Source organism: Mycteria americana, chromosome 7 (assembly GCF_035582795.1).
Source record: "Mycteria americana isolate JAX WOST 10 ecotype Jacksonville Zoo and Gardens chromosome 7, USCA_MyAme_1.0, whole genome shotgun sequence".
NCBI lineage: Eukaryota > Metazoa > Chordata > Aves > Ciconiiformes > Ciconiidae > Mycteria > Mycteria americana.
Genome location: NC_134371.1, coordinates 39,365,683 through 39,386,008, shown reverse-complemented (window position 1 = coordinate 39,386,008; position 20,326 = coordinate 39,365,683). Strand labels below are relative to the sequence as shown.

Here is a 20,326-nt window from a genome sequence, read left to right as displayed (position 1 = left end):
CTGTCCCTGGCTGACCATCGCTGCACCCAGGCTGTCCTCATTCCCTTACTTAGCTGATCTGGTCATAAATCACCCCGATCTTGAAAACAGCTTGTTAAATGAGTGAATGGTTTTGACTCAAGTGGCTATTTGCCTGAAACTAGAACTCACTGAAAATCTCATGATCTCGGTAAGCGCTTCGTAACCAAGCCATTAATTGCAGCAGAGAGGCATGAGAGCTCGTCTGAAAACTGTCTCTGGCAGTGCTGAGCAGAGTGGTGCCTTTATACGACATTCCCTTTTGTTAGAGGTTGTTCAGGGAAGGGTTAAATCCTGTGAGCAAGGCCAGCGAGACAGCCACTGCTTGCTTTTAGGGTGTCTCCATCCCTTTTTATGAGTCGGCATGGCCTGACAGCTGTCCTTGTGGTGACAGCTCTCCTGATTACAGCCGGTGTCAAACTGCATCCTGCTGCGGGTTATAAATCCTGCCTCCTTCCGATCGGCGCAGACCCCGGGTTTAATTGGAGGTTAAGTGGAGGCCAGCCGGCAGCGCGGTCCGAAGGCACCGGCTCACCGGTGGGACCCACCACAGGACCCGCTCTCCTCCGGGCTGGAGGCAGCGGTCGGTGTCGTGTTGATCGATACGAGCACGGGCTCCCCGCTAAACGGCCCGTTAGTCTTCGGCTCCTCTCCATCCATCCATCCACCCACCCGCCGGGAATACTAAAATCATTGCCACTGCCTCTCCCAGAGGAAATCAAGGCTTCTCCAAGCACTTGTGGCCACGTGGCCGCGGAGTGGGCAGGCTCTGTATCCTCATGGGCGCTCCGGCTTCCCTGCAAAGCACCATCTGTTCGGCTCTGTCTGTGCTGTGGCAGGGCAGTGGGAGGGAGTGCTGGAGGGAAAATAAATAATAAAAAAAAAAAAGAAAGAAATTCATCATCTGAACCCTGAGGATTAATGGAGTCGGAAGGCGAACTGCGCTGAATGGAAATTCGTCTTCACCCGTACCGGTGTCACGGCTGCCACTCCGGCCCTTGACAAATCGAGGGTCCCAGGGTGCGATAAATCCAGCAGCTGTGCTCGTCCCCAGGGATGTCCCTGGCCCGCCCGGGGACATGGGCTGTGCCTGCCAGCGGCACCGGACAAGGAAGCCACCTTTAGCCGTGCAGGCACCAGCTCCCCATCCCCAGGAGCTGCCACCGCAGCTTCTTTGGCACCCCTGGAAGTCTGTTTTCTGCAAGGGTGCTGTGCCGTCACCCCAGGACGTGCCTCCCAGCCCTTCAGCTCAGCCTCACCCACACCCCCACCTGCTTCCTCACCAACCCCTTCCCCCCTTTTTGTCCCCTTTTTTTATGTTTTTCAGTATAAGCTCGAATCACATGTCAAATTTATTTTAATTAAACATTGCTGCTTGTCCCTTTGGGTCAGTAGAAAACTGCAGAGTAATGCAAAAGACACTCTAATTACTACATTTAACTGCAAAAAACAGTTAGTTGGTTACATTGTAAAAGCACCTGAAATATAATTAAAACCAGTCGCTACCAATGCAAGAGGAAGTGTCTCCTAAGGCAGGTCAGGGCTGAGACGGTTTTCGGCTTCACTAGGATCTGCGTTGCACAGGCTTAAAGGAAAATCCAGGGACTGGGACTTTTGCTGATATTAGCCAAGCCCAGCTCTCCAGTGTTAGGAGTTTTCCTCGTTTTCCTGGTTCTTTTTCTTTTAACATCCTTAGGCAAGGTTGGAGAGGGAGCTGAAAGCTGCCACGCTGTCCTCAGGACAGGGAAGAGCTCAGGTCAAACTTGATTCTATCTTGGCAGAGTAAATCGGGGTTGAAAAAATAGTTGCTAGCGGACATGTGGATTAGAAATAACGGTGGTGTGCCATTACTGGCTGGCTGTGGGCACAGGCATGTGCCCCTGGAGCTAGTGCCCAGGGAAAGTCCAGCCAGCAGCTAAAAACCATCCAAATTTTCTGTGAGGAGAAATGATGGATAAAAGCAGGGAGCGAGGCAGTACTGACCATGTCCTGCCTGGGACAAGCTGCCTGTGGAGCCCTGGGAGGTTCAGGAGGCAGGTGAGGGGCAGGAGTTTATAAATGTATAATAAATTATAAATACATTATAAATTCTGGGTACAAAAGCAGGCATGGAAGGCTTTCCCAGACGGCACTTCGGGGCTCTCTGTGGTGCTGCAGTAGCCCTTCCCAGGGTCTGTCTCTAGTCCTGGACGTGAAGGAGCATTAGCCAAACTGCGCCCAGGGCATCATCATGCAGGTGATGCCCTGCAAACTGCCCGGCTCTGGGGCCGTGGTTGCACCAGTAACGCCCTCGCAGGACTTCTGGCTTTTCATTGCTTTCACTCTTGTCTTTTCCCTTTCCTTCGCACTATTAAATCCAAAGGCAAGTAATACAATGAGTACTGAACACTGCCCCGAAAAATGATCCGCTCCGCCTGGCCAGGTGCTGAGACGGCGTTTCCTGCCGGTGGGAAGTCGCCAGCTACAGCGCCGCTCCAGAAACGCCCATCACCGCCGCCTCGGGTCAGGATCCCCAGACTAACCCTTCCCTTTCTCCCTCCAGCCGCCGCCTGCGAGTTTTTGGACATCGTGGAGCTGCTGCTGAAGTCAGGCGCCGACGCCACGCTCCGGGACCAGGAGGGGTGCCTGCCGGAGGAGGTGACAGACTGTAAAGCCATCACTTCGGCTCTGCAGCAGCACACCGCTGGCAAGCCCTAACCCTGCGGCAAGGCACAGCGGGGAGGACAGAGACGCTCCGCAATAACCCCCCTTCTCTTCCCCTGCTGCCCTCCGAAACGCCTTGTGGGTTCAAAGGGGAGCTTTTAGAGCACGGGGTCAGGGAGGGCTCTCCAGCACAAGGGCTGGCTGGCCGAGCGTGTATCCCGGGCAGGATGGGATCAGGGTTTTGCATGCTCTGACATTTATCAGTATTGGGGGGGGGGAGGGAGCAAGGGAGGGGAGAGAGGGCCTGGAGGAGGCCCCAAGTATCCTTTTACTGTATTAAACACAAGTACTGCATTGGATATCTCGCCAGAGCAGCCTGTGCTGACTGGTCGGCTCCTCCGTGGGGAGGGGAGGGCTGCTGGGCCAGGTGAGATGCTCATCTCTTCCGTTCGGGTTGAGTTTTAGTTGTGGGGTGGGTTTTTTTCCCTTGGGTCCAAACAAAATATTATAAATAAAAGAAAAGCACAGTGTTGGGATGCAGCTTCTGTGTGTTTGTCTTGGAGGGAGTGACTTGATTCCTTGGAAGCAATAAGGATGGAAGGCAGCACAGAGCTGTTGTAGCCCTTGGAAAGCTCTGCTCAAGCTCTCATCCTGGGGAGAGAGGGCTACAAAAACCGGCAGGGTCGTACAGCTGTCTGGCTGTCCCTCTGGTTCTCACCTAACATACGTAAGACAAGTGCTTTATGTCTAACCAACCTCTCCAAGCTGAGAGGACTTTTACCACGTTACACAACCGCTTCGCTGAATTAAACAGCATGGGTTTTAACCCTGCCTCCATCAGCAGCTCCAGGTCCTCCTGTCGCGTGCTGGTCCCCAGGGTTGCTTGTGCAGGGCTGGGTTTTTGTAAGAGCTGGGCACGGACATAAACCTGCACTCACCCTGTCACCCCCATGGGCCTGTCAGACACTTCATGGTCCTCTCAGCTGGCCAAATACCTGGAACAACGGGAAATTTGTGGTGATAACTCAAGTGCCGGAGTGAGGTGGGACAGGTGCGGGGCTTTCTGCATCCTCGTAGGGATCCCGCTGGGCTGTGCCGGTGGGTTGGCCGTGCTCCAGGGGAGCTGCAGGGGATGGGTTTGTGCTTCGGGCTAACTCCTGGCTGGGAGGGAGGCTGCTGCGTTGGGTGGGTGTACACGGCAAGAGGTGGCCGTGGCTTCCCTGCGGGGCGTTGCCATGCCACTTACTTTTCCCTGGACAAGATTTACAGCCTGGGGAGACCACAGGAAATCTCCGTTGCTGTGACGGGAAGCTACTTGCCATCGAGTCCTTTCTGCAGTGCATCGAGCCTCAGGAAAATAAATGGGAACGTTCCCTCCGTTAAGGACTGGCTGGGCAGGAGGCACACGTGAATTTTGGCCCCTCACGGTGGCTCCTGGCTCCTGCCAGCTTTTGCTAATGCTGACGAAGTTTGCTGCACTGGCTTGAATGCCGCCAGCAGCCAAAGCACCACCACAGTGTGGCTCACACACGCGAGGCACGGGGCAGGCTCGGTGGCGGGGACGAAGTGGCTTGGGCAAGTTAACAGGCTGTACGGGCCCTTATATTGACCACATCAACTTGTTTTCCATTAACTTAATGTTGGAGGGGTCGATGGGCTGGGGAGATGCAGTGGTAGTCTCCACGTTTTTGGAAAAAAAAGCCCCTTCAGTGCTTTTTCTGCAGTCAGTAGGAAACTTGAGCCTGAAGCCTGCTCCCTCTGAGCCTCCCAAAAAACGTGCCTCCTAGCTGAAGCGTGGATGGCAAAAATAAAATACATCTTGTCTACCAGTTTGCGGCCCCTCTGTGTTGGGGGATGCTTTTGCTGCCCAGGTGCGACAAGGGGCCGGTGAAACGAGCTGGCAGCAGGGAGCTTGGGATGCAGACCTGCGTGAAGCAAGCTGCTGATAAACATTAACGCTGTGCGGCAAATGCCAGGTTTCAACATTTAGGGTCCCTGCCAGTCCCTGTGGGGCGATGCTTATTCAATGGAAACAAAGCGACAGCCCCCTGACCCTTGAGCAAGGACCCGAAATGGCTTCTGCTCTCCCTCACCCTGCCAAGAGGACCCGCAGGCAGGTCTCATCGCAGCCACAGTGCACGGTCAAAATGCAGTGGGTGCTGACAGCAACGCCAGAACACCAGTCGCTTTTGCATCCAGATGTAGATGAAGCAAAAATGCCAACCCCAGTGCTGGGGTGCTACGCACGGAGCTGCTCCGCTGGCTTCGGGATGGGGACATGCTGGCATCAAAGCTAGGGACAAGCAAGGCCACCCTTGTGCAGTGCCACAATGCACAGCCACTGCCTGGTTTGATGGACGTGCTGGGTAATAAAAAAAATCTCTCTTAAACCAGGGATGAAAAGCAGTAGCCACGATGCCCATGCTTTCAGCGAGCACATCTGGGGGCCGAGCGCTCAGCCTTGGAGATGTTTATAGCACTTTAGGTCTGTTTGTGAGGCTGGAGCCTTTCCAAAAAAAAAAAAACAAAAAAAAAATACAGGGAGGGGAGGGAAAAAAAATGAGAAAGACATATATTATTGTTTATAATCTGCTTTATTCAGCCAAACCTTTCCCCAGCAGCCTTGCGGATTGCTGTTTAAATCCCTCGGTGCCTTTAACTACCGATACAGAAAGTGGTTAATGTGCATTCGGCCTAAGCTTGGCATCTACTCCAGGAAATCACTTTAATTGAGAAGCATTAAATGTTAAAATGATTAAAATATAGAAAGCCAACACACTGGTGCCTGTGGAGGGGCTTGGACCCCCCCCCGGCATGGCTTTTCCATCTCACCTGCACCTGCTGAGTGCTGCGGTGGTATGGCTGGGCGACGGTGGTGGGTGCCCGCGGTCCCCCCGGTGCCGGCTTTGCCGGCACCGGGGGGACCGCGGGCACCCACCACCGCCGCTGCATGGTGGCAGAAAAGCTGCAGGCGTCTTGGGATGCCACGTGGCAGGGATGGAGTTGCCCACCCCAAACCCACCCACCTCTCCATGCCTGCAAAAAGCCAGGGCACGATAACCGGTGTCACTTGTCCCATCCAGGGACGCCGGTTCCTCCATCCGAACAAGTCCCAGGGGATCCCGACCCCAAACGGCCGATGGTGCCGGAGCAGGCAATGCCGATGGTGGCCGCTGCCGTCCCATTGAGGAAGAAAATCCCAAAGACAGCAGCTGCTAAAGAGCATCCCGAGTTTATTTGACATTGCTTTCTCTCAAGGCGAGGGGGTGACCGTACACATCTCATGCCAACGCACAGGAGGCAGGGTACAAAAGCAACGCCCCGGGCCCGAGTTTGGGAGGACTGAGAGGGTCCTTTCTCCCCAAAGACATGGCAATAAATAAGGTTTTATTCTTTGAAATTTTTTTTAATTATTATTATTTTTGTTGGGTTTTATTTTTTCCCCCAGGAAACAAGACTCTCACTTTCTGGAACTGTACAAAATTTACACAGCGAAGGGAGCGTGGGGTGTTTGGCCTTGTCGAAGGGGGATGGAGAGCAGCAGGCACAGCCCCCCCGTCCCCCTCCCCACCAGCCGCCTGCAGTGCCCGGCAAGGCCGGGGGCTTGGCACAAAGCAGCACCCTGGGCTGGGGGGGGCACATGGGTGCAGCTCCTGCAGCACCAACACACCCAGCCCGGGGGGGGGGGGGGGGGCAAGGAGGGACAGGGACATACCAGTGATGTGCTTTCTTGTGTGGCATTTTTTTTTTGTTTTTCAGTTTTATTCTTTTCTCCCCTCTGCTTTCGGAGCCCCCTGGCCTCTGGCAGCAGCCAGCTAACCGGACCTGCCGCCAGCCCTCCCCGAAGGGCAGCCTGGGATCAGCAGCAGCACCCCAGAGCTGGGGGGGATGGCAGGGACCCCGCAGCCAGGGAATCCCCGCGGGGCCGGGGCAGAGCCAGGCACCCCGAGCAGCGAGCGTGGAGCTGGATTTTATCCATTGGGCTGAACGCCTTCAGCCTGGCGAGGGTGGGGGGTTGCGAGCTGTGCCGGGGGAGATGGGCAGGTGGCCACCACAAGCCCAGGGAGGTGGGTTTTGAGAAAGGGGCTGGTGCTGGGTGGGCCCAGCCAGGAACAGACCCCGTGGTGCTTGCAGGGTGTGCCAAAACCAGCCGGGTCCTCCCTGGCCGCCCGCACCCGCCCTCAGTTCTGCTGGCCCCGCAGCGCAGGAGGAGGTGGGCAGCTGATGTCAGGGGTCTCGCCCACCCTGTCCCCTCCACTTCCCACCATGTGGGTGCTTCTGCAGCTGATGAAATGCCCTTTTTCCCTCCTTTTGGGGGGAATTTTTTGCAATATCCTCAGAGCAAACACTCCCCACCTCTCCCTCCCACCCTTCCCAGCACTTGGCAGGGGCTTGTCTCCACACGCCAGCCCCAAGCATCCCGGCCGGCCCTGCCACAGCCCAGCTTGGCCCTTGGGCAGCTCAGGCTGCAGGCTTTTTTTTTTTTTTTTCCTCTTTTTCTTTTTTACTTCCTCCCCGCCGCGTGACCAAGGTAGAACCCGCAGTGATGCACCATAAGCACTCCTGCACGACGGGGATAAATCATGGCCCCGCAGCCGCCGTGCGACAGCTCCCCTCCCACCAGCCAGGAGCAGGCAGCGTCAGCCCCGGGCAGCGGGGCGATGGCCCTGCTTGGACAGGTCCTCGGCCTCGCTAAAATAAACCCTTCTACAATATAGACTCTTCTTTCTGCTGAGGCTCCAGGCAGCGCCGAGTCGCGTTTCAACTCCGTATCGAAAAATAACTCTTGAAAATAGCAGCGGTGCTCGGCAGGAACGGTGCAGGGCTGGCACGGGCGCCGGGGTGGACTCTGACATCCCTGATTGTCCTTCCCTCCCGCTGGCTCGTGCCGTCACGCATCCCGCCGTGCCCCAGCCCTGCGCCGGGGTCCTCGCCGCGTGTCCCACGTGCCGACACCTCTCTTGTGCTTACACCCAAAGGCATCTGTGCCCCCCGCCCCGGGCACAGCCACCCCCAGCCATTGCTGATGCCGCCCCCTCTCCCTCCAGCCCTCCGGGGCCGATTCCCATGGGAAATCCTGGAAAGGTCAACTGCCGGCGGGCGCCCTCGGTGCTGCGCTTGCGGGCTGGGGGGGGAGCAGGGGGAGCCGGGGCGGGGGGCAAGCGGCGCTTAGAAAGGGGGGTGATCCATGTCGTCCAGCCAGGAGGCCGGGCTGGTGGGAAAGTCTGGGTACCCGACGCTGCTCCCTGTGGAGATGTCGGAGGTGGGGCCCCCCCCGGCCATGGCCCGCAGTGTCTGACTCACCCCCTGCGCCCCGTGGGCCACCAGCCCCAGGCTGCCGTCCATGGCGTAGTCCAGCCCGTTGAGCAAGGGCGGGTGGGACGGCAGGGAGGAGATGGAGGACGGCGACTGAGGGAGGCCGTAGGGACTGCCGTCCCGCAAGTCCTGGTACGACTGTCCCGTCCCCTCCATGGAGAAGCTGCCGTTCAGCAACTGTCCGCCCGCCACGTCCCCCACGGTGCCGTAAACCCTGTTGGTGTGGCCGAGCTCGGAGAGGATCTGGTCTTCTGCCGGGGAGAGGAGGGAGAGCAGAGGGGGGGGGTCAGCACAGGGGGGAGCCCTGTGGCCTCCCTGCCCTGTGCCGGTGCCCCGCTCACCGCGGAAGCTGAGCTCGCTGTCGCTGACGCCGCAGTCCTCGGCCGAGCTCTCCTTCTCCAGCTTGCCCCCCCCACGGCTCCGCTTGACGCTCTTGTAAAACTGCCCCCAGCGATGCCGCCCCGCGTCCTTCTTCAGCCGCTTCTCCTTGGCCCGGCGGTTCTGGAACCACACCTGGGGAGAAATAGGGACTTCGATGGCACCCCAGCACCCTGGCACCCCTGCATGCCAGCACCCCTGCAACCCAGCACCTCTGCAGCCCAGCGTACCAGCACCCATGCAAGCCAGCACGCCGGCACCCTGGCACCCCTACATCCCAGCATGCCAGCATCCCTGCACCTCTGCCACCCAGCACCTCTGCAACCCCACATGCCAGCACCCATGCAACTCCGCACACCAGCATCTGTGCTACCCAACTCCTACGCACCCGTGCAACCCAGCACCCCTGCAACCCCACATGCCAGCATCTATGCAACCCAGCACCTCTGCAACCCAGCATGCCAGCACCTATGCACCCCAGATGGCCAGCATCCTGGCACACCAGCACCCCTGCATGCCAGCACCCCTGCATGCCAGCTCCCACGCACCCATGCCACCCCAATACCCCTGCCACCCCTGCAACCCCCGAAGCCTGGCACGCCGAAACCCAGCCTGAAACCCTGCAGCCTGGCACCCCAGTGGGACCCCTGTGTCCCTCTTTGCTAGGAGCAAGGTGGAGAGGGCATCCCCATGGCCTCACCTGCACCACCCTCATGTCGAGCCCCGTCTCGGAGGAGAGCTGCTCCCGCACATGCCGGGCGGGCTTGGGAGAGTTTTTGTAGGCATTCTTCAGCGTCTCCAGCTGCTTGGCCGTGATGGTGGTCCGGGGCCTCTTAGCGCCAGCCTCAGAGTCGTCTGCAAGCGAAGGAGCCGGTACCAGCCCCGACCGCAGCAGCTTGAGCAACCCCGAACTGCCAGCCCACGCTGCTGGGGAAAAGCTCCCCAAAACCAGCTGCCCCAGAGCCCGCAGAGACACCTTCCTGCAGGTACAACGCCGTGACATGACCCGTGGCCATACCGTGGGCTTTTCCCCACCCCTCGCCGTGATGTCCCACCTCATAGCCCTTTCAGGGTGCCTACCGTTCTGCTTGGCGGTCTCGTAGTCCTCCTTGCAGACCAGCCGCCCATCCTCCATCAGGTAGAACTCGTCGCCGGTGGCCAGCTGCCGGCTGCAGATGATGCAGGCGAAGCAGTGGAGGTGGTAGACGAAGTCCTGGGCTTTGCGGACCACCTGGGTGGGGGGGATGCCCTGTTGGCACGCCGTGCATTTGGTCCCGAAACGCCTGCAAGGAGAAGTGGGCGACCCTGAGCCCCCTGGCAAGGTGGGCTTTGCCGGAGATGGGATGGGGACCAGGAGACAGGGCAGAGTTTAAACCAGCAATCAACCTAATTATGCATGACACTTCACACGGCGGGGGTTTATCTTCTTCAGTGTGAAAGACCAGCCTAATGGAGCTGAGGAAGGTTTGATTTTAATGGTTCTTTTAACTAATGCTTATAGGCTGCCCGATTTTCCCCTGCAAGGACAGTACATATTTCATCCACATTAATACCAAATAAATTAATTACACCGCCCCGCTAGCATGATGAATCCCAGATTAATGCAGAATGATGGGGCTCTTACACTGTAATGACAGCCTGACGGGTGCACTGGGTGTGCTGGCTTGGGGTAGGCATGGGCCCAAGCAAGCCTGCCAGCACGGCTGCAAGGAGCGTGCAAGAAGTGTGCAAGGCGCATGCGAGAAGTGTGCAAGCAGCATGCAAGGAGCGTGCGAGAATGGGACAAGAAGCATGGAAGGAGCACGCAAGAACGGTGCAAGGAGTGTGCAAGGAGCACGCATCTCGCCCAGCAGCCCCACGGATCACGGGTACTCTGCTGGAGAGAGCCTGGGGTGCTCGTTGCTTGGGGTGCACCCAGCTCGTGGGTGCACCCGTGTGGGTGCAGCCCGGGCTGTGGCGGGGTGCAGTTGCCCTGTGCAGACATGAAGGCTAACACCAGGATAACACCCAGACAACACTCACTGTAAACTGAATTAACGGCGCGAGGGCGACGTGCCACGAGGTGGTGGCAGCACAGGAGAAAGTCAAAAATAAGTGGATGTTGCCACTACTGTTTTCAGTGCCAGCCGTGTGGGCTTTGGGATTGACATGGGGCAGATCCCCACCTCCCACCGGCACCACAAAGGCTCTGCTGGGTCTCCCCTGCTCCCCCCAGCACCCCTAAACACCCCATCAGCGGGGCGCTGGGACCCCACGGAGCCATCCTGGCCTTGCAGCAGCAGCCCAGGCAGCAAAGCTATCAGAATAAATCTGTCCCCTCTGCCTTAAACAGACCCATCTGCTTCGAAAGAGGCAGCCCAGGAAAACCCAAGCCCTTTGGCCCCCAGCCCCAAGGCTGCAGGGGCAGGCGGTGGTGTTTGGGGGTGCCCAGGGGGTACAGCCACCCCAGGCACCTCTCGCTGCCCCCCCGAGGGCTGAGCATCCCCCGATCATGCAAAATCACCCCATGAGCCCCGCGGTTGCCCTTGCCCTCAAGCCATCTGGAAAGCCAGGGCACGGCCACCAAAGCTGGGTTCCTGAGACCATCCCTGAGTCATGCAGGTGTCACCCAGGGACGGGTGGCGGGCACTGGGCACAAGTGGCACCGGCGCAATTTCGGCAGCTGCCCAAAGGGGTGTCGGGAAGCAGAAGGCGAGGAGGCAAAACCTGTTTTGTCTCATTTTCTGGGCTTGTATGATAAAGGGAGAGTCCCCAGACATCTGCTGGGGAGACCTCAGCTCTCCCAGAGTCAGCTGGGAGGATGGGAGAGGGAGGGAGGGATGGGAGCTGAAGGGAGGGAGGGAATGAAGGGAGGGAGGGATGGGATGAGAGATGGAGGGATAGGAGACGGAGAGAGGGAGGGAAGGATGAAGGGATGGAGGGAGGGATGAAGTGATGGGAGGGAACAGAGGGATGGAGGGAGGTATGAAGGGATGAAAGGATGGAGGGAGGGACAGAGGGATGTACAGAGGAGGGATAGGACAGACAGACAGACGGACGATGCTTTTCTGTGCCCAAGGCTGAGCCAGTGCACCCTCTGCAGCCCCCATCCTCCCTCTGCACATCCACCCCCCACACATAACACTATTAAAGCCATTTTAACACCCCCCCAGCATCCCGGGGTGTTTCCGCACCACCCGGGGATGGCCGGACCCAGGACAGAGCTGCCCGTGGCCGGGGACCAAGAGCTGCGATTTGGGGAAGGAAAAAAAAGATGAAAATCAAAAACTCATCTTTTGGAAGCGGCTCCTGAATTGCAAATCTGCCTCTGAAGTTGGCCTTAAATCCTCACGTCCTCTGCAGGTTACCTACCCCAAAATCAATGAGCAGTTGAAATAAAGGTGAGGTGAGAGCCTGAGCGAGCGCCGAGATGCTATTGATTGGCACCAAATAATCCAGGCAGGACCTCATCTAAGAAAGTCGCTGATCTTTCAACTCTAATTAACATTGATTACCCGCACCTTTTGGGTGACTATTTAAATGACTTGGTGATTAATAGGCTGGAAAATATCAGAAGTGAAGTGTTATTACCCAGGCTGTAGCGGCTGCTTTGACCGTTGTACGCTCCCCAGCTGGGAAGGAGAAATTCAAGATGCATCTTTGGCCCTGATGGCTGGTGAGGGGGGAAGTAGGAGGCCTGAGAGCCCAGGGATGGGCAGGCAGGGAAAGTCCTGCCTGGGGATTAGCGTGGGGCATAATCACCATTGGTTGGTTTAGCTGGCCGGCAGCGGAGGGTGATGGGGAGAGCCGGCGTGGCCGGGGATACATGGGAGATGATGTTGTGGGCAGGTGGCCCCGGACCCCGAGGTTCAGCAGGTCCTTTTTGGCTGGGCCCCATCACCTGCACCCGGGCAGCAAAAGGCAGCCACTGGCCAGGATCCGGCCCTTGTCCCCGCAGGAGGTGTGAACCAGCACCCCCCACTTCACAGCAATTCACAGGGCAGAGCTGTGCCCAGCCCTGGTGCAACACCCTCTGCCGTCCCTTGGGAAAGCTCCCAGATTTCACCAGCAGCCAGGGACTAAAGCATCCCTACTGAAAAGATCATTTTTAACAGGAAACGGGTTGTCTTGTCCCACGGGAGCAGGGAAACGCCGAGGCTGGGCATCGCACAACTCAGAGGCAGCTGCCAACGAAATCAAATGAGGGGGTTTTTTTTACCAGGAGCAAAAAAAGGATTTAAAAAAAAAAAAAAAGAGAGAGAAAAAAAGGTAAAAAGACGAAAGGAGAGAAGCAGCATCAGCAAACCCCGGCGAGGCGAGCGAGGGGCGCGGGCAGGAGCAGGCAGCGCTGCCGCTGCCTTGCACGGGTTTCTCCTGCCCTCTAGCTCCGAGCGGAGCCGGGGCCACTGCCGGCCCGCCGCAGCTTGCCTTCCGGGGCTCTGAAACCAGCACAGGGGAGGGACGGGACCATCAGGGCGATTTGGGGCTTTCAGAAGGTTACATCCCAACAAAGAGCATCCAGCCTGCGGCAGCTGTAAAGCACCAACATTTCCTTTATTTCCACAGGAAAAAAAAAAAAAAAAAAAAAAAAAGACGACAATTTTGGAGAAATTACGCTTAAAAATAGGTTGTGTGTTTGCCTGCTTCGCGGGCAGGGAGACGCCGCTTTCGGGGGGCTGTGCCCCCGAGTGGTACTCACTTGAAGAAGTCCTCCTTGCAGTAGACGCTGCCGGCCCGGGAGAAGCAGCGGTCGGCCAGCTGCATCTGGCAGTCGGCACACTTGAGGCAGGAGCTATGCCAGTGCCGGTCCAGGACCTTGAGGATGAACTTGTCCAGGATGTGCTGGTTGCAGCCGGCGCACTGGGGGATCTCTGGGAAGGGGGGAGAGAGATGGAGACAAGAGCAGCGTCAGCCACCGCAGCCCCCTCGCCCCCGCGGTGCTCCCACCCGACTGGCGCGGCTGGCAAACCCCAGCGTTGGCACATGCTGGTGCTTTGTGGGGTGATGAGCTGCCACTCCTTGCCTCGCCGGCGTCCCGGCACATCTTCCTTTGCAAACCTTTGCCAAAACCCTCTGGGATAGCAAAGCCGATGGACCTGCTGGCTTCTCAATGCACAGACACACACATATGATGTTTTTCCCTTCTGCACCCCATTTTTTCAGGCCACGTCCTGCTTCCTACCACCCGTTTCCCCACCTGCCTCTCGCTCCCTCTGGGATGGCATCCCACAGCCCCCAAACAGGGACATGGCTTGTTGCTCCCCACGGCCACCCCCATCCCCCAAGGGTCAGGCTGCCAGGGTGACCCAGGTGTTCACCCACGGGGTCCCAGCTGTGACCCAGGGGTGAAGGACGCGAACCACCTCCACCCCACCCGCAGAGGCTTTTTCAGCATGGGCAAATGTCTCTTCCCCTCTGCTCCCGCTGCATCCCGAGGACCACGAGCCAGCTGTGCCAGCCACGCTGGCCCCACCAGCAGCTGCCCAGTGCCCCTCTCCCTGCAGTGCCAGGGCACCAGGTGACTTTGCATCCCCCATGGTCCAACACCTCTTTGGACCCTGGTTTTCCTGTAATGGGGGCTGTGGGTTTCTGCCCGCTTTTTCCCATCCAGCCAGGGTGTTACAGACCCCTGGTGCTGGAAGCAGCTGGAAAATGTGGGCTGATGCAAGGCCACGCTGGAGCACAGCGGCAGTAACCAGGGATAGCAGGTCCAGCCCCATCCAGTCCCCCCCTACATCACCCATACTGTGGGAGGATGCTTGGAGAAGGAGGGCTTTTCTTAAGGCGAGATGTATACCCAGCCATCCAGACTCCTATACAATGTCTGCCCATAGATGGACAGCTTCTATAGTTCTGGAGAGCTGGATATTTATCTCTCTCTCTATCTGCCCATAGTTCAGAATAAACGGGAGGTGCTGTAAAAGTCCGCAGAAGATTGCCCAGTAAAAGCCAGGCACATCATGCTGACACGCACGCATGAAAGAAGATTGATTTGGGGGAAAAAGAAAAAAAAAAAAACCACTCATGCCCGTAGCTGGAGCATAAGAGCAGGAGAGATGTTTATGCGTAAGGGCTGCCTCCCTCCCCTGCGGCTGACAGTAAATAGCGGGGGGGGAGGCTGTGTGCTTTTTTTTTTTTTCTTTTTTACACAGCTGGAAGTGCTGGGGAGGCATAGGAGGGACTCTGCTGTCCCCAGCCGAAGTGGCCGAGCTGGGTGGCTCTTTTGCCGACCCGCGGTAAAAGAAAGCAGCCCCCGCGCCCCGCGGCTCGGCACAGCCGGGCTGCCGGGACAGGGGCCGGGGAGGGCGGGAGGAGCCCGCCCCGCGCTGCGGGGGCCGGGGGTGCCGGGGGGCTCGGCGCCGGGAGAGAGGGACGGACTCCCCCTGCACCCTGGCCGGGGTGCGACCGGGAGGGGGAAAGGACAAAAGGGGGGAAGGGGGGGAAGGGGGAGGAGAGGGGAGGGGAAGGGGAGGAAAAATGGGGGGGGGGGGGGGAGAAAGGGGGAAAAAAGGAAAATAATAAAAAAGGGGGAAAAAAGAAAAAAAGAAAAAGGAAAAAAGAAAAAGGAAAGGAAAAAAGGAAAGGAAAAAAGGACAGGAAAAAAGGACAGGAAAAAAGGAAAGGAAAAGGAAAAGGAAAAGGAAAAGGAAAAGGAAAAGGAAAAGGAAAAGGAAAAGGAAAAGGAAAAGGAAAAGGAAAAGGAAAGAAAAAGGAAAGAAAAAGGAAAGAAAAAGGAAAGAAAAAGGAAAGAAAAAGGAAAGAAAAAGGAAAGAAGGAAACAGGCAGAGAAGAGGGAAAAAAGGAAAGAAAGGAAAAAAGAGGAAAGAAAGGAGGAAAGAAGAGAGGAAAAGGGGGAGGAAAAGGGGGGGAGAGGAAAGAAGGGGGAAGAGGAAAGAAAGGGGAGGGAAGGGGAAAGAAAGGGGGGGAAAGAGGAAAGAAGGGGGGGAAAGAGGAAAGAAGGGGGGGAAAGAGGAAAGAAGGGGGGGAAAGTAGAGGAAAGAAAGGGGGGTGGGGAGAAGGCAGATACCACAGGAGAAAATCGTATTGTTACAGCCTTCAACAACATTATTTAAAAATACTTTGGGGTACTGTCAAGTATCTGAAGTGAAGGCAGCTTATTTTATAATTCACAAGGTTAGATAGTTACAATCCCAGTGCCCTTCAGACCATATTTATTGCTGGCATTTAAGCCTGTGTCGCATTAACAACACTAGAATAAATTAAAAAAATTAAAAAAAAAAAAAAGCAGCACCTACAGCTCCCACAGGTCCCTCTTCTCCCTCTTGCTCTGAGAACAGCCGGGTGCTTTGCCCCGCCGTGAGCTGCCGAAAGCAGCACCGCGGCTGCAGGTCGCCACTGGCCACATTTTCCACGTTTCATTTGTTAAACCGATTTATTTGAGAGCGACGCGAAAGCCGCTGGCACAGGCGATGGCAGCAGCGCGGCAGCAGCTCCGAGAGGCGGCATCGCAAAGTATATCTTTCTTATTTACTTCATAAACGTATATGCACGTTTATGAAACATATTTTATATTGAAAGGGTTATTTATATAAACAAGTGTATGTGTATACTTATATATATACATACCCACGTGTATATATATGAATATATACATACTCACAAGCTAACAACCATAGGAGCTTTCTCCTTCTTAAAGGCAGCAACACAGCTTAATTTCAACAAGCAAACAACTGCGGTAGATAATACAATATCTTCCTCCAGATTTCCAGAGAAAAATATTTTCTTTTAGCAACAGAGACCTATTTTTTTTTTTACTTCTGATCTGCCTGTAGATGTACTGCACCGACCAAATGCACACGGGTCTGTGTGTGCACACAGGTGTGCACAACTCGCACCGACTTGGCTGCTCTCCCTTGTACTAAATAATAATAATAATAATAATAATAATAATAATAATAATAATAATAATAATAATAGGGGGAGCTGCCGGTGTACCGGGAGGTGTCCCAGCCCGCCCGCTGGTTTGCAGGCAGGGAGGAATACCGAACATTTTGTTTCCAGCTCGCAGCCCCTGCGCTCTCTCTGCCTTCTGCTTTGCAACGGAGGCGGCTGCGCCGGGGTCGGATCCGCGCTGCCTCCTTGCCTGTGGAAAGCCTCGCGTTCATTTCACTCGTTTTAACTAAATTATTTGATATAATAGGAATAACGTTAACGGCATTATGCGTTGCTGTCGTTACCCACCAGCGTCTTGGGGCTGGCTCTGCGCGCTGGGTGGTTTGAGGGATGCTCCGGCAGGCGGACCGGGGCGGGGGACACAGACCCACGGTCCCCTCCTCTCCACCCCGAGGACCTGGGGACCACCCCAGGGATGCGGCAGCCCCAACGCAAACCGGTCCCCGGGGGGGCTAAGGCTGGGGGTCACCCCCCGGGGTGATGTGCCCGGGAGGGGACCGCAGAGCTCCTGTGCCTCCCTGCCTCCCGACGGCGGCTGCCCGGCAGGATTTGGCCGTATCCCGTTAAAACCCGTAGCCAGCTCTGCAATCCCCCCCCAGCACCCTCCCACGCACCGGGGCAGCCGAGCGGTGGCCTGGCAAGGTGTGCCGAGCTCTGTCCCCACGCCGCCCGCCAGCAGCGCGGCCGCCGTTCCCGTGGTGTGTTAGCAGCGGGTCCGTCCTTCCATCCCTCCCTCTCCCCGACGGAAAAGAAAGAAATAACGGTGGAAACGAAACCAGCTCGCGGGTGGCCTCAGAAATCCCTCAGACCTCAAAACCTCCAAACCCGAGGGCGGAGGCGAAGCCGGGCAGCCCTGGGGGAGGATGCGCTCCGCCGGCGCACCCCGCAGCCCAGCCCCGCCGGCCCCGGACCACGCCAGGCACCGAGCTGGCAAACCACCCCCTTCTTTTGGGTTTTGGGTTTGGGTTTTTTTTCCCTTAAGGGGAAGGGACCGTCACCCGCGGAGAGGAAGGGGCTGCAGAACGGGTGCCACGGCACTGCGGGTGGAAAGCCGGCGCACAAAGGCGGTCCGGTCCCCCGGTACCGGAGCCTGCACCAAACACTCGCCCCAAGGAAAGCGCCAAGTCGGGGACTCCTTACACAGACTTTCTGCGGAGAGGAAACCTCATTCCTTCACATGCAAAAACCCCTCCAATTCATTTCTCTGCAGCGTGCAAACGACTTTCCCAGCGGCGATTAATCAATCCTCCCCCCGGCCCTTGGCCAGGGGCTGGCGGCACCCGGGCACGATTCCCGCAGGCTTTGGCAGAAGTTTTTAGTTCGGTGAGATTTGCAAGACAATATTCATAAATAATATTCGGAATTAGAGTTTTAACAATCCCGCCTGCAAAGCTGGAGCTGTCAGGGGGAGATTCCTCCCGGCTCGGCTCCCCAAAATCTTGCTGAGGTGGATGCGGTAAGACGCAGTCCCTGCTAAAATACGGAGGCTGGGCAGTGGTTAAACCAGAGGGGAAAATCTGCGGTTTAGTAGTGCGCAGGAATGAAAACGTCAAGTATTTGCATCGCACACAGGATGAAATATCGAGGTGCTGCTGGGGGTGACCCCGGCTCGGGCAGCGGGGCTGAATTCCCCTTGGGAAGGCATTCCCTGCCCGGGCCAGGCCCTTTCGCCCCGGGGAGCCGTACACGTGTGTGACCGGCGCAGGATCAGGCCCCAGCCGTGTAACGCCGTGAAACCCGGTGGCCGGAGCCCGCCGCGGCCGCAGGGCTCGGCGCTGGAGCAGCCGGGGAACCGCAGAGCGATGGAAACTTTTATAGCAGCCCACCCTCGCATATTTTGTTCCTGCCACTGATTTTTGCGCTTAAATAAACAATAATAATCGTATCTCGTTGGATTATTTCCTGGTAATTCCTGCTATACGTCAGTTAGTGCAGAAATGGCAATGTCACGGGCAGTGTGGTTTGGTGGGCAGCAGAGTTTGGTGGCACCGAGAAGGGCCAAACCAGGGAGTTCTGCTGGGGCGATTGCTGCTCCAGGGTGATTTAGGCACCTAATTTCTCCTGAAACCAGTGGGGCTTCGGGGCCATAAAAGTGGCCCTGCGGCTGGGAACCGGAGGCGTTATTTGGTCGCAGGGGGACGGTCAGGATTCGGCCGTGGGACAGACCCTGGCTGTCCCTGCGTCGGCGCGGGGGCTGTGCTCCTCACGGGGGTTTTTCTTCCCCTCTGCTGCGGTGAAAGACGCTTAAACGTGCCCGCCCGCACCCCCCGGGGCCGGGCAACCGGACCGAAACGGGGGATAACGGGGACAGCCCCCTCAAAGCAGGACGGGGACCGGCCGTCAGGAGCGGCGGGCAGCAGCTCGGCCCCCCCCCCCGGGCAGCAGCGGGCAGGGCACCGGCTTCACTCCCCGCGGAAACACCCACGGAAAACGAATTACACCCGTTCGGGGGGGCCGGGGGCCGGTGCGGGGCACGGAACGGCGGGGGAGGCTCCGGAGGGCAGCGGCGAGCCGGGGGGGAGGGGGAAAAACCCGGCCCGGAGCGGGCAGGCGGCCGGGGTGCGCACACCCCTCTACCCGTGTGTGTCCCCCGAAATGCGGCCGAGCCCCTGGCACAGCTGCCCGCCCCGGCCGGGCTCTCCCGGGGCTGAGGCCCGTCTCGCCCCCCCGGCGGGGCTCCCTCCCCTCAACTTTCCGGGTGCCCCGGGGGGCGGCAGGGCATCGCCCGGCTCCCCCGGCGGGCTCCCCCCTCCTCCGGGCCCGCAGGACGCTCCGGTTCGTGGAAACCGTTTGCAAACTGAGGGGGAAAATAATAATAATAATAATGATAATAATAATGATAATAATAATGATAATAATAATGATAATAATAATGTCATGCCCGCGCAGCTCCAGCCCGGGCCGCCCGCCCGAGCAGCCCCGGGGACGGGCCGGGGGCGCACCGGGGCACGGCCGCCCCCGCACCGGCTCCGCACATCCATAGGGTTGTGCGTGCACACGGGCTACCCCCGCGTACGGCTCGGCCCTATAGAAACGGGGAGGTTGACGGCCCCTATGGCTCACACTCGGCTGCCGGAGTGTGCGTCCCGCTGAAACACGCAGGCGTCCATACGCCCGTGGGGTCCACACACATCCACACGTACGTGGGTGCATACACCCCCCAGGCGCGCTTATATACATCCCCGCAGCACGCGCGAGCGTGTGCTTTCACACGAACACGCTACCTGTAGCTACAGAGCATATATGTGTGCATACAGAGATACAGGTGATTTTTGGACAGACGCAGACGCGGCGGCATCGCTTCGAGCCAAGCCGGGCTCCCCGTCCCGGTAACACGCACGCACGCCCGTGGGTCCCTTCCCCCCGCCGCCGTTCGCCCGTGAGGCGCTGCCTGTCGCGATAAACGATATAAGCGGGGGGTCTTGCGCTGCGGGCCGGGGGTGCGCGGGCGGGGACCGGGGCACCACACACACACATGCACGCACATGTACGCTCGCACACGCACTTGCACACGCACTGGCACACGCACAGCCGGAGCCGCGGCCGCGGCCGCGCCGACCTCCCCGTCGGGGCCGGGCCCGCATCGCTTCGCACGGCTCCCGCCGCCGCCGCTGCCCGCCCGCCCCGGGGCACCGCTCTCCCTTCCGCACCCTCCTAATTTTTACGTCTGTTAACGCTGCTAGACACGGGGAAAATAAAGGGGAGGAAAAAATTGCGCCCGGGCGGGAGCGGGAGGCACCTGCCCAGCCCGCAGGGCGCTGCCCCTCCAGCCCCTGCCCGCCCTGCCCCGCCGGCCCGGGGCCGCCTTTGCGGCAGGGAGCGAAGGAGGGAGAAGAGAAAAGCGTCCTTACGTTGCACCGGCACACCGAGGATCTCGGGAAGCCCCTTGACAGCCCCTTCGGCAGCGAGCGCGGAGCTTTGCATCATTTTATTGGCCCGGGGGCGGCGGAGGGGAGAGAAGAGGGGAGGGAGAGACGCGGCCCCGGCCGGCGGAGCCCGGCGGCGGGAGGCAGCGCCGGGTCCCGCGGGCGGTGCCGGTGCCGGTGCCGGTGCCGGTGCCGGCCCGGGCGCGGCGCCG

At 58.3% G+C, this 20,326-nt stretch overlaps 2 protein-coding genes across 5 annotated transcripts in view; one reads left to right on the top strand and one right to left on the bottom strand.

Moving 5' to 3' along the window:
- ACBD6 (acyl-CoA binding domain containing 6) overlaps positions 1-3,201 on the top strand; it is an 89,199-nt gene extending 85,998 nt beyond the window's left edge. For all 4 annotated transcript variants that reach the window (XM_075507961.1, XM_075507959.1, XM_075507962.1 and 1 more), the window contains one exon: positions 2,561-3,201. In XM_075507961.1, coding sequence (XP_075364076.1) covers positions 2,561-2,602 — 42 coding nt within the window. In that variant the 3' untranslated portion in view covers positions 2,603-3,201. The remainder of the gene's footprint in view (positions 1-2,560) is intronic.
- A 4,629-nt stretch (positions 3,202-7,830) lies between these two features.
- Positions 7,831-20,190, bottom strand: LHX4 (LIM homeobox 4). Its single transcript, XM_075509207.1, has 6 exons — positions 20,100-20,190; positions 13,034-13,205; positions 9,436-9,638; positions 9,056-9,210; positions 8,319-8,490; positions 7,831-8,228 (listed from the first exon to the last, which is right to left on the bottom strand). The coding sequence occupies exons 1-6, from the start codon at positions 20,173-20,175 to the stop codon at positions 7,831-7,833; spliced, it is 1,176 nt and encodes a 391-aa protein (XP_075365322.1). The 5' UTR covers positions 20,176-20,190.
- Between the last annotated feature and the right edge of the window lie 136 nt (positions 20,191-20,326).

What these genes read in the sequence shown, in the direction of transcription:
- LHX4 (XM_075509207.1), bottom strand. Translation starts at nt 20,175, where the DNA reads ATGATGCAAAGCTCCGCGCTCGCTGCCGAAGGGGCTGTCAAGGGGCTT. An exon ending in CCTCGGTGTGCCGGTGCAAC is followed by an intron (nt 13,206 to 20,099) that starts GTAAGGACGCTT and finishes CCCCCTTCCCAG; the next exon opens with AGATCCCCCAGTGCGCCGGC. An exon ending in CGAGACCGCCAAGCAGAACG is followed by an intron (nt 9,211 to 9,435) that starts GTAGGCACCCTG and finishes CTTCGCTTGCAG; the next exon opens with ACGACTCTGAGGCTGGCGCT.